The sequence below is a fragment of the Octopus bimaculoides genome, chromosome 7 (genome assembly GCF_046866305.1).
Source record: "Octopus bimaculoides isolate indiv1 chromosome 7, ASM4686630v1, whole genome shotgun sequence".
Classification (NCBI taxonomy): domain Eukaryota; kingdom Metazoa; phylum Mollusca; class Cephalopoda; order Octopoda; family Octopodidae; genus Octopus; species Octopus bimaculoides.
In genome coordinates this window covers 30,897,965-30,910,287 of record NC_142934.1, presented here as the reverse complement: position 1 = coordinate 30,910,287, position 12,323 = coordinate 30,897,965, and the positions used below count along the sequence as shown (strand labels likewise).

The 12,323-nt window shown below is 38.3% G+C and overlaps 1 protein-coding gene across 2 annotated transcripts in view; it reads left to right on the top strand.

Moving 5' to 3' along the window:
- Positions 1-12,323, top strand: part of LOC106882483 (uncharacterized) — a 51,816-nt gene that overhangs the window by 22,580 nt on the left and 16,913 nt on the right. For both annotated transcript variants that reach the window (XM_089355100.1, XM_089355101.1), the window contains exons 10-11: positions 1,225-1,512; positions 3,608-3,648. In XM_089355100.1, the coding sequence (XP_089211226.1) occupies positions 1,225-1,512; positions 3,608-3,648 (329 nt within the window). The remainder of the gene's footprint in view (positions 1-1,224; positions 1,513-3,607; positions 3,649-12,323) is intronic.

The following is a 12,323-nucleotide window of genomic DNA, read 5'->3' as shown; positions in this document are numbered from 1 at the left end:
GCCAGGCGAAATGCTTAGTGGTATTTCGTCTGTCTTTATGTTCTGAGTTCAAATTCCGCTGAGGTCAACTTTGCCTTTCATCCTTTTAGGGTCGATAAATTAAGTACCAATTGCATACTAGGGTCAGTCTAGTTGACTGGCCCCCTCCCCAAAAATTTTGGGCCTTGTGCCTAGAGTAGATAAGAATATATTACCAATGTTAGTATACTACCATTGATAGTAGTGTTGTATTATTATTATTATTAGTAGTAGTAGTAGTAGTATACCACCACTGGTTGTATTTTACCATTGATTATATATCACTAATAATATTATATTCATTAGAGTGTGATGGCATGTGGCTTAGTGGTTAGGGGTATTTAGTTCGTGATTGTAAGGTCATGAATTCAATTCCTGGGAGTGCATTGTGTCCTTGAGCAAGACGCTTATTTCATGTTGCTCCAGTCCACTCAGCTGGCAAAAATGAGTTGTATCTGTAATTCAAAGGGCTAGCCTTGTCACATTCTGTATCATGCTGAATTTCTCTGAGAGCTACGTTAAGGGTACATGTGTCTGTGGAATGCTCAGCCACAGCCACTTGTACATTAATTTCATAAGCAGGCTGTTCCATTAATCGGATCAACTGGAGCCCTTGTTGTAACCAACGGAGTGCCAGTTATATTTATTTGAGGATTATCTCACCAGTAGTAATATTCTCTACCACATACCACCAGTGGTAATATACTACGTCACTTGTAATATTATATTTATTAGTAGTATTATTCCACCAATAGTAATGTAAACCACTAATGCTAGTGATTCAAGTTTTTGGGTCAGTTTTGATCTCCAGTTGTTGTTTTTTCACTTTATATATGTTAATGATACTCCAGGGAATTGAACATAGTCTTCACTTGCTTCTTGTCCCCAGTTATGTAACATTAAATATCTAAGTCAGTTATCCAAGTAGATACAATGTTGAACAACTGCTCATATATTGTGTGTTCAAATCTGCTGGAGGATTTCATTGTGATTCTGTTCAAAACACTTCATCTTCAGACTATTTCAGTATATCCTGCTACATTGTGTTGCACTCTAGAGGGGTTCAGTTAGATATATAATTTATGTTGTACATATATGATTTTTTCTCATATATGTCATACATATGTGAGTCATTTTTTGTGGAAACTTCCATTTCTTTCCATGTATCACTCATGTTTGTTTTTAATTTCTTTTGCTTAAATCTAGGGTCAAACCCCTTTCTCACTAGCGGTTAACCTTGGTCAATTACGAGTGGCTCAGTACTTAGAAAAACATCCTTTGAATATCACTCCTCCATGTATAGACACTCCATTATCGAGTGCACCTTCATCAGGAGCCTCCTCTTCTAACTCTCCATCTGAGAGCAACGGAGACCACTTACATCCACATGAAGCAACAGATGTTGGCCCCAGTGCAGTCAGTTCAACAAGTAATGCTGCCAGTGATACCTGCACCCCACCTTTTTCAAAGAGAATCAAAGTGGAAGGCCCTCTGGTGAGTGTTTGTTTTTATTTTATTTTATTTTATTTCATTTTTTTTTTATTTACCTATTTAATCAGCACCAAGGGTGTCAGTTTAAGGTGCTAAACAAATCTTATTACCACTGATATACAGAATTCCACTTCCTACAGTTGAGTGATTAGGGGTTGCTGCAACCAATAAAGCATCTTACTCAGCCAAGTAAGAAGAAATTGATGTGAAACAATAAACAAAACAAAACCATGGGATTGGCAGAATTGTTTGATTATTGACAAAATAATTTGTGGGAGTCATTTGTGTATCATACTAATGTATATATACCATTGAAAAGCAGGCTGCTGGGGTTTTTTGTCTGAGAGTAAATCTCTTTATAGATATATTGGAGCAAGAACATTATTGCAGCAGTGACTCACAACAATGTTAGATGCATTTGACTTTTTGGGCCTTTTCAATAACATAATTTGTCACGTGCTTAAATGAAGTTTGTGCTTTGGTTTGTAGGAAACAGTGAATAATATATTCACTGGTATTGTGGAATGCTTGTCAAACTGTAAAAAACGAAGTAAATGCAATTGAAGCTACATTAAATTAAACTAGACATCTGTGTATCGTACTTATATATACCCTGTTGAAAGACAGGCAGCTATGGTTTTTTTTTGTCTTGTAGAAAGCCTCTTCATAGATATGCTGTGTTAAAAGTACAATGTATATCAAAATCATTGCAGCGGTAGCTCATGAGAACATTATACACATTTCAGCCTTCTCAGGCCTTGTCAAAAACGTGTACTCTAAAATGTCACATCAACCTTAAATGAAATTCATGCCTTGATGCACAAGAAATGGTGAATAATATTCACTGGTATTACAGAATACTTGGCTTGTGGTACTTAGTTACAGACTTTTGCATTATGAGCTCAAATCTCTAAGGTCATCTTTGATTTTCATCTTTCTGGTGTCTGTAAAATACAGTAGCAGTGAAGCACTAAAGCAGATTCTTCTAAAATATCAAAAGATGTGAATGAAATTATAACAGAAGACAAAGAAAGTTCCAATTGGTTAAGTCAAATGGAAAAAGTTGGTGTTTGTGTCTTGTAGCTAGCTTTAAACTATGTATACGGTCAGCATTCGAATGGCTCAGTCCCCCTTGCTACAAATCTATACTTTAGAGAAGTACATACAGTTCATCGCTGCAACAAGCCATGGCAGTATGGTATAATTGATGAGTGTGTCATTGCTTTGTATATAGTGTCCACCAAGCCGACTTTCTTCAGATCAGAACCATCCATTAATCTCAAGGGACCATGGATATGCACTTGGAAAGTCTTGTTTCAGTTGTGTTGGCAGAGCAGTATCTGCTGTACTTCTAGAAACTCACATGGAAGTGACAGTCCCAGCTAGCGCAGTAACTGCATTTAAAAGCACTATTTGTCTTTGTTGTCTTAGTTTTTTTTTTCAACCTCTCCTCTCATCTTTTTAAACCTCTGCCTCCTTCCAGCCTTCAGTGGGAGTAGTCTTTAATATATTGCATTTAGCATGCTATACTTTGATTTACAGCCTATATTAGATAGGTACCTTGTGCGTACCACCCTTTAATATACTTGATTCTCCCTTTCTATAGGAACATGTTTTTGACACTGTAACATTGTAACATAACAAATGCAGGCATGGCATCTCAGTAAGTGCATTTACTGTAGCCATGGGTCAGTCCAAACCTTGCAAGGGATTTTAGACAAATGGAAACTTTTGGATGGACTGTGCCTGCTGTTCAAATGTCCAATTTTATCACACTTATGTTCAAATGTCCAGTTTTATCACACTGATTATACCTGAGCAATTAAATCAAGTTCAGCCACTTTTTATGTTTATTTAATGAGTTGGTTGTCCCATTCATCAAACAACTGAATGCTCATACATTACAATTGATGTGAAAGTCCATCATTGAAAGATAAAAATGTAGTCTGCTTGCAGGCAGTCTTGAATAACTGACCTCTCCCAATGTATTTATTTGACTTTACTTTACATTCATGCACCAACATTGTTACACTGGTTAACTTGCCCAGATTAAATTTAACCAAACATTTTCTCTCCCTCTCTCTTCCCTCCATATCAGCCTAGCGACTACGAATCTGATGTCAGTGAAAACACAGGACAGTAAGTAATTCAATCCTCTCCTTCATCATTAAATTGTTGTTGTTGTTGTTAATGTTGCAAATGGAATTTGGTAGAGAATAACTACAGCAAATGTCTGTGTGTATATGTCCGTGTCTATTTTTTACCTTTTATCCATTATTTGTTTCAGTCATTAGACTGCAGTTATCGTGGGGCACTGCCTTGAAGAATTTTAGTCAACCGAATCAACCCCAGTACTTTTTTTTAAGGCTTGTACTTATTCTGTTGGTCTCTTTTGCTGAACAACTAAGTTACAGGGATGTAAGGACACATTGGGTGTCAAGTCTTGGTGAGGGGACAAACACAGACACAAAGACACATATACACATAGATATATACACATAGATATATATGGGAGGAAGAGAGCCTGCCGTATGTCGACCCAATAGAGGGACCAGCTATCCGAGTTGATAGTACCGGGGTAAATAAAGCAATTAAGATTATGAAGACCGGGAAAGCCCCCGGCCCATCAGGAATCACTGCAGAAATGCTCAAAATATCTGGCAGTGTTGGCTATAGCCTAGTCACCCGTATTACGAACCAGGTGATACACGAAGGAGTCATACCCAATGACTGGTGTAGCAGCATCATAGTCAACTGCTACAAAGGTAAAGGTGACGCTTTAGATACAAATAATTACAGAGGCATCAAGCTGTTAGATCAGGTTATGAAAGTTACAGAGAGGGTCATAGCCCAACTAATTAGGGAGCGAATCAATTTAGATGAGATGCAGTTTGGGTTCGTGCCAGGTAAAAGCACTACTGATGCCTTATTTCTAGTGAGACAGCTGCAGGAGAAATACCTAGCTAAGGATAAACCTCTGTACCTGGCTTTCGTTGACATGGAGAAAGCCTTTGACAGGGTCCCCCGATCCCTTATCTGGTGGTCAATGAGGAAACTTGGGATAGAAGAACGGTTAGTGAGAGCTGTGCAAGCCATGTACAGAGATGCTGCCAGTAAGGTGAGGGTTGGAAATGAGTACAGCAATGAATTCCGGGTAGAGGTAGGGGTCCACCAAGGTTCCGTCCTCAGCCCCCTCTTATTTATCATAGTCCTCCAGGCAATCACAGAGGAGTTCAAGACAGGTTGCCCCTAGGAGCTCCTCTATGCTGATGACCTTGCCCTAATTGCGGAGTCACTATCAGAACTAGAGGAGAAGTTTCAGGTGTGGAAGCAAGGTCTAGAATTGAAGGGCCTTAGAGTCAACCCAGCTAAAACCAAAATCCTAATAAGTAGGAAGGTAGATAATAAAACACAAACCCCTTCAGGTAGATGGCCCTGCTCAGTATGTAGAAAAGGAGTAGGTAGTAACTCTATAAGATGTACCCGGTGCAAGCTATGGACACATAAGAGGTGCAGCAACATCAAAGGCAGGTTAACTAGCAAGTTAGTTTTTGTTTGTGGCAGATGTTCAGGTGCAATAAAGACTGTAAACAAACAGGAAACAACTTCTATCTCATTCCAGGGTGAAAAACTAGAGGTAGTCGATAGCTTCCGCTATCTGGGCGACCAAGTTAGTAGTGGGGGTGGGTGCGCTGAAAGTGTAGCTGCTAGAATAAGAATAGCCTGGGCAAAGTTTAGAGAGCTCTTACCCCTGCTGGCGACAAAGGGACTCTCACTCAGAGTAAAAGGCAGACTGTATGACGCATGCGTACGAACAGCCATGCTACATGGCAGTGAAACATGGGCTGTAACTGCTGAGGACATACGTAAGCTCGCAAGGAATGAAGCCAGTATGCTCCGTTGGATGTGTAATGTCAATGTGAATACCCGTCAGAGTGTAAGTATCTTGAGAGAAAAGCTGAACATTAGAAGCATCAGTTGTGGTGTGCAAGAGAGACGATTGCGCTGGTATGGACATGTGGTGAGAATGGATGAGGATAGCTGCGTGAAAAAGTGCCACACCCTAACAGTTGAGGGAACCCGTGGAAGAGGTAGGCCCAGGAAGACCTGGGCTGAGGTGGTGAGGCAAGACCTTCGTACATTGGGCCTCACCGAGGCAATGACTACTGACCGAGACCTTTGGAAATGTGCTGTGTGTGAGAAGACCCGGCAAGCCAAGTAAGATCGTTGCCAGTGCCCCTGGACTGGCTTGTGCGGGTGGCACATAAAAGACACCATTTCGTGCGGGTGACACGTAAAAGCACCCACTACACTCTCTGAGTGGTTGGCGTTAGGAAGGGCATCCAGCTGTAGAAACTTTGCCAAATTAGATTGGAGCCTGGTGTTGCCATCCGGTTTCACCAGTCCTCAGTCAAATCGTCCAACCCATGCTAGCATGAAGAAGACATTGCCTGTGAGAGGTGTAAAATGTCTCAACCAATTAAAGATTTAAGAAAAAGAAAACTCCAAATCAGAATTAACTCATTAGCATTTAAACTAGCCATATCTAGCCCAAATATTTTCTTCCTGTTTTATACTCAAACTGACCAGATCCAGGCTCTCACACCTGCTCTACAATGTCATTCTAAAATTTGCCTGGGTGGTAAGAAGCTTGCTTCCCAACCACATGGTTTGAAGTTCAGTCCCACTGCTTGGCACCTTGGGTAAGTGTCTTCTACTAAAGTCTCAGGCTAATCAAAGCCATGTGAGATAGGATCAATGCCTTGGTAGATAGAAACTCAAAGAAGCTCATTTTGTGTGTGTGTGTGTATAATTAATCAAGAAAAAAACACAAGAAAAAAACAACGTGAGGACATGGTACATGCAAAGTATTAACAGATGCTCAGAGAAGGAAAGGAAGGTAGTTTTGAGCAAAGCTCTTCTTCAGAAACAGGAGACAGAGGAGAATCCAAGAGAAAAGGAAGATGGAGGGAAAAAAATCGCCAAAGATCCACATGTAGTTACATTTTGAAGTATGTATATATATGTATGTGTATTTATTTTATCCTAATTAATTATATGTATGTGTGTGTGTGTGTATATATATATATATATATATATATATATATATATATATATATATATATATATTTATATATATCTTTATAAGGATTAGAATCGAAGGGCCTTAGAGTCAACCTAGCTAAAACCAAAGTCCAAATAAGTAGGAATGCAGACAAACCACAAATCCCTTCAGGTAAATGGCCCTGCTTGATCTGTAGAAAAGGCGTAGGTAGAAACTCCATAAGATGTACCCAGTGTAAGCTATGGACACATAAGAAGTGCAGCAATATCAAATGAAGGCTAACTAGGAGGATAGTTTTTGTATGTGGCAGATGCTCAGGAGCAATAAACACTGAAAAATTTGCGGAGAACAACTTCTGCCACATTCCAGGGAGAAAACCTAGAAGTAGTTGATAGCTTCCATTACCTAGGTGACCAAGTCAGTAGTGGGGGGGGGGGGTGCTCTGAAAGTGTAGCTGCTAGAATAAGAATAGCCTGGGCAAAGTTCAGAAAGCTCCTACCTCTGCTGGCAACTAACAGCTTCTCGTTCAGAGTAAAAGGTATACTGTATGATGCATGTATACGAACGGCCATGCTACATGGCAGTGCTGGTGGCATGTAAAAAGCACCATCCGAGCGTGATTGTTAACAGCGTCACCTTACTGGCATGTGAAAAGCAACATTCGAGTGAGGACATTGCCAGTGCCGCTGGACTGGCTCCTGTGCAGGTGGCATGTAAAAAACACCATTTGAGCATTGCCGTTGCCAGTACTACCTTACTGGCCCTCGTGCCGGTGGTACATAAAAGCACCCACTACACTCTCGGAGTGGTTGGCGTTAGGAAGGGCATCCAGCTGTAGAAACTCTGCCAAATCAGATTGGAGCCTGGTGCCAGCATGGAAAGCGGATGTTAAACGATGATGATGATGCATAAGGTATTTGAGGACATACCTTTTTTGGGTCATTGCTTCGTTTTTTGCTAATCTGTATAATTGTTTCTGAAAATAATAATGGCTGACCTTCAGCTTACTTAAGAAATGAAGAGGCATGCTGCTATTGTGTTATAAAGGCTGAGCATAGGGATTTAGAAATATCTTGATTTTTAAAAGTTGCCAGATCTTTTGTCTACAAAGTTTGTAAGGACTGAAGATAGAAATGTATCACCAGTATCAAAGCATAAAAAGCATTCTAAATGCTCTGAAATCACCAGAACACCTGAATTTATCCAGCAAGTTCAACAGACCATTGAATACAATCCCAGAAAGTCCATGAGGTCAATTGCAAAAGATCTCCATGTGTCAGAAGGAACAGTCAGAAATGTTGTCCATGAAGACATCAGATATAAGTGTTATATGATGAAGAAAGGTCAATTTGTTGGGAAAAGCAAAAGAAAATCACGACATCAGATCTAAACGGCACTTGACTCTTTCGTTACCAACCTGGCTGAAACCGGCTCTAGCTCTAAGTACAAATGTCTTGTTTTCATAAGTTTTGAATTAAAATCTTCCACCAAACCTTAGTCACAATTTATGTTTCTAACACTAGCTGAATGATGACTAAGTTATTTTACTAAATTCTTTGTTATATTTAAAGTAATTGAAAGAAACACAGAGCATCTCAAAATAAATACAGTAATGAAAGGGTTAAACAAACAAAAATCCAGCAGAAGATTTAATTTGGTTTTTCTCAAACGAGAAAAACTTCGACCAAGATCAAAATGTTATCAGAAGCAATGACAGATAGTTATGTGCAAGCCCTTCTGAAGTTCCAAGTGTTATACACTCACAACACCCAGTCTGGGAATCGAAACCGCAATCCTATGACCGTGAGTCTACTGCCCTAACCACTGGGCCATTGCGCCTCCATGTATATGTATATATATATATGTATGTATATATGTGTGTGTGTGTGTGTGTATATGTATGTATATAAAGATAATTTAAATATGGAGATATTCTATTGACAATCAAATTATTTATATTACAATATTACATTAAATACTATGAATATTATATATAACATAACATAATATTATATAAATAATTATAAAAACCATAAGAGGCCAACAAATAGTTTCGACTTGTATTTTTCTGGCATACATAATCATAGTTCCATTATATATATAGTCACTTCAGGATATTTAGTTCAGAAAAGATGCTCATAACACAGACATTTGAATTAATTTTTAACGATCCAGCCGTCATTTCACACGAAATTTCATCTTTTCTGAATCAAATACCCTGAAGAGACTATATATATAATGGAACTGTGATTATGTAATATTGTCATATAAATAAATTATTTGACTGTCAATAGAATATCTCCATATTTGATTTCTCTTTATAATTGAATTATACCAATATTTATATGGTACCCAACTGAAGTACCAGTGAATTGGATGTTTAACACACGCCTTTGAAGGATTTCTTTTCCTCAGTTTGTTACTTTATATATGTATATATATGTGTGTGTGTTTATTTGTGTGTATGTATATATATATATATATAAAATACACCATCTTGAGCGTGGCCGTTGCCAGTACCGCCTGACTGGCCTTCGTGTGGGTGACATGTAAAAGCACCCACTACACTCTCTGAGTGGTTGGCGTTAGGAAGGGCATCCAGCCGTAGAAACTCTGCCAAATCAGATTGGAGCCTGGTGTAGCCATCTGCTTTCACCAGTCCTCAGTCAAATCGTCCAACCCATGCTAGCATGGAAAGCAGACGTTAAACGACGATGATGATGATGATTATGATATATATATGTATGTATGCATGTATATATATATATATATATATGTATGTGTATATATATATATATGTGTGTGTATGTACATATATGTATCCATATATATGTATGTGTGTATATATATACATGTGTATATATATATATATACATGTGTATATATATATATATATATATATATACACACACATGTGCACCACCAGATGCTCCTGAACCACTAGAAGAATCGAAGTTAGATGTGTCGAAATAATTGCCATGGTTGATAATAAATTCTCGTATATTCTGTCTTCTGTCTTTCATTTGCTATACTCGTATATATATATATGTGTGTGTGTGTGTGTGTGTGTATGTATGTATATGTATGTATGTATATAAGTATGTATGTGTGTGTATATATACATGTATATATATATATCTGTATATATATATATATGTATATATATAAATATCTATGTGTATGTATATATACATACATATATATATATATTATTTATATTGTTATATGATTGAATGCCACGCATCCATTTCCGAGTGTATATCCATATACACGTACATATATATGTATAGAAATAATAGATTTCTAAATTTCTCAGAGAGGTTTATGTAGAAGTAACATGATAAAGTGGTGGTATGTTGTCAACTTAATGTGACGGTCCCCATGAAAGGGAATAATACTACTGCTATTTAGCCCTAGGAAGCACCGCTTCCTGTCAGCCTTGACACATTTCCTTCTTATGTTTACAAAGGGGGAGATAAGCACCTTGAGGTGCTTATCTCTCCTTTTGTAAACACAAGGACACCAGATATGTATGTATGTGTATATATAGCTGAGTTTGTTAGTGTTTGTGTGTTGCATCTATAGAAATCCACACCTTACAAGATAGCAAGCTGAGTCGCACCAATGGATTCCTCATGGTCGAAAATGCCCAGAATCGGTCATTTATTATTTTTTTTTATTGCTTCCTAAGACGTGAATTTTTGTATTAAAAATAATTTTAAACCATAACTTATAACAATTTTAAAGTCGGAGCATGAGTTAAGTCCCCTTCTAGCGATGGTGATCCTTCGCAAAAGATGACCTATTATTTTGTAAACAATGTTACGAAACTGTTCAGGTTTACGCCGTTTCTCCAAATTTGCTGAATCCGTTGCTCTACTCATAGTGACATATAGCTGGTCGTGCGTGAACATGGGAGAGAGCAGAAGTTACCAGAACCAAAAATACTAAGTGTTCACTGTAGATACGATCCGTCACAAATGATCACCTAATATTTTGAAAACAATGTTATGCTTACTATAGCCTCAGACTGACCAAAATCTTGTGAGTGGATTTTGTACTCGGAAACTGAAAGAAGACTGTCGTATATATGTGTATATTTGTGTATGTGTGTGTCTGTGTCTTGTGTTTGTACCCCCACCATTCCTTGACAACTGATGTTGCTTTGTTTACATTCCTGTAACTTAGCGGTTTCGTAAAAGACACTGACAGAATGAGTACTAGGCTTACAAAGAATAAATCCTGTGGTTGATTTCTTCGACCAACGACGGTGCTCCACCATGGCCGCAGTCACATGACTGAAACAAGTAAAGCAATAAAAATCTATGCCATTTTAATCCCGAGCAAGGCCGGGTATCTCTGCTAGTATGTATATATATCCATATACATATGTAAATATCTATGCGCATATATATATATATATATATATGTATACACATACATACATGTATATACGATGGTTGTCTACTCCTTATGCAGAGTTTGACCACCTCCTGTACCTACTCCTTAGCACCATCATGGCATCTTATGTGGCTTTTTAAACCAGACAATGTTCTGAAAAGGCACCCACATAGATTGCACCTCTGATTTGGACCATCAAGACCTGCATATAAGTTCTGCTCTTTGTGGATCTTAAAATGTCTTTTGAGGCCTCCATTGGACTTGCGAACCTTCTGGCATACACTGCATTCAAAGGTGTGCACAGACATTTAGGCAGAATAGTTGGTGGAGGTTCATTTTCCATGCATTCAGAGATGAGATTTGAGACCAGCAAAAGACAGACATGGTCTGTCACTGACTACACACAAAAAGGTTATTGTCATTCACCTTCTCGGTCGTTACATTCTTCCTTAGATCTCTTTTGAGTCTCACGTGCATTATTCTGGCCTCTTCAAATGCTTTCACCCCATTCCACACCTTTGTTTGCCTTCCAACTCGACCCAAAGCCAGGGTTTCTATATCTTCTGGAACCATTCCAAGTGACTTCATAGTTGTCCTTATGCCATCCTTAAACTTTATTTTAGGTTTACATCGATAGTATTTCCCCTCTGCTAGCTCACAATTAAACAGCTGTTTCGTCATGCATTCATCTGCCGTTCAAATAATATGGCCACACCATCTCAGTTGGTTCCTCAGAATCATAGCTTTAATTGAGGTGATGCCTGCAGATGCAAGAACATCTGTGTTTGGAGTAAAAGAACTCCGTTTAATTTTTAAACTGTGATGAAGGCATTTTTGGTGGAATTGTTCTAACAATTTAAAATGCTTTTCATAACAAGTCCAAGTTTCACAGGAATACAACAGGGATGGTAAAACAAATGATTTGTAAAGAGCCAGCTTTGTATTCTTATTTATATGTCGCTGGCACCAAACGCATGACTCCAAGCCACCAAATGCTTTTGCTGCCCTTTGAATTTGCAGCTGTATTTCTGTATCAGGATTTCCATCATTTTGAACAGAGCTTCTAAAATAGACAAACAAATTGACTACCTCAAGTAACTTTCCCTTAACAAAAATTTTAGGGGTATGTTAGAAATAGTACCACATGCAGGTTGATGCATGTGTTTTTTTCAAGTTGATGGTCAAGCCAAAATCATCACAAGCTGAGTCAAATGCAGATACAAGAGATTGCAGACCTGTTTCAGAATGACTGACAAGATTGCAATTGTCAGCGTACAAAAGTTCCCTAATGAGTGAAGTAAAACCTTCCTTTTGAATTTCAGTCTGGTCAGATTAAAAACATTCCCTG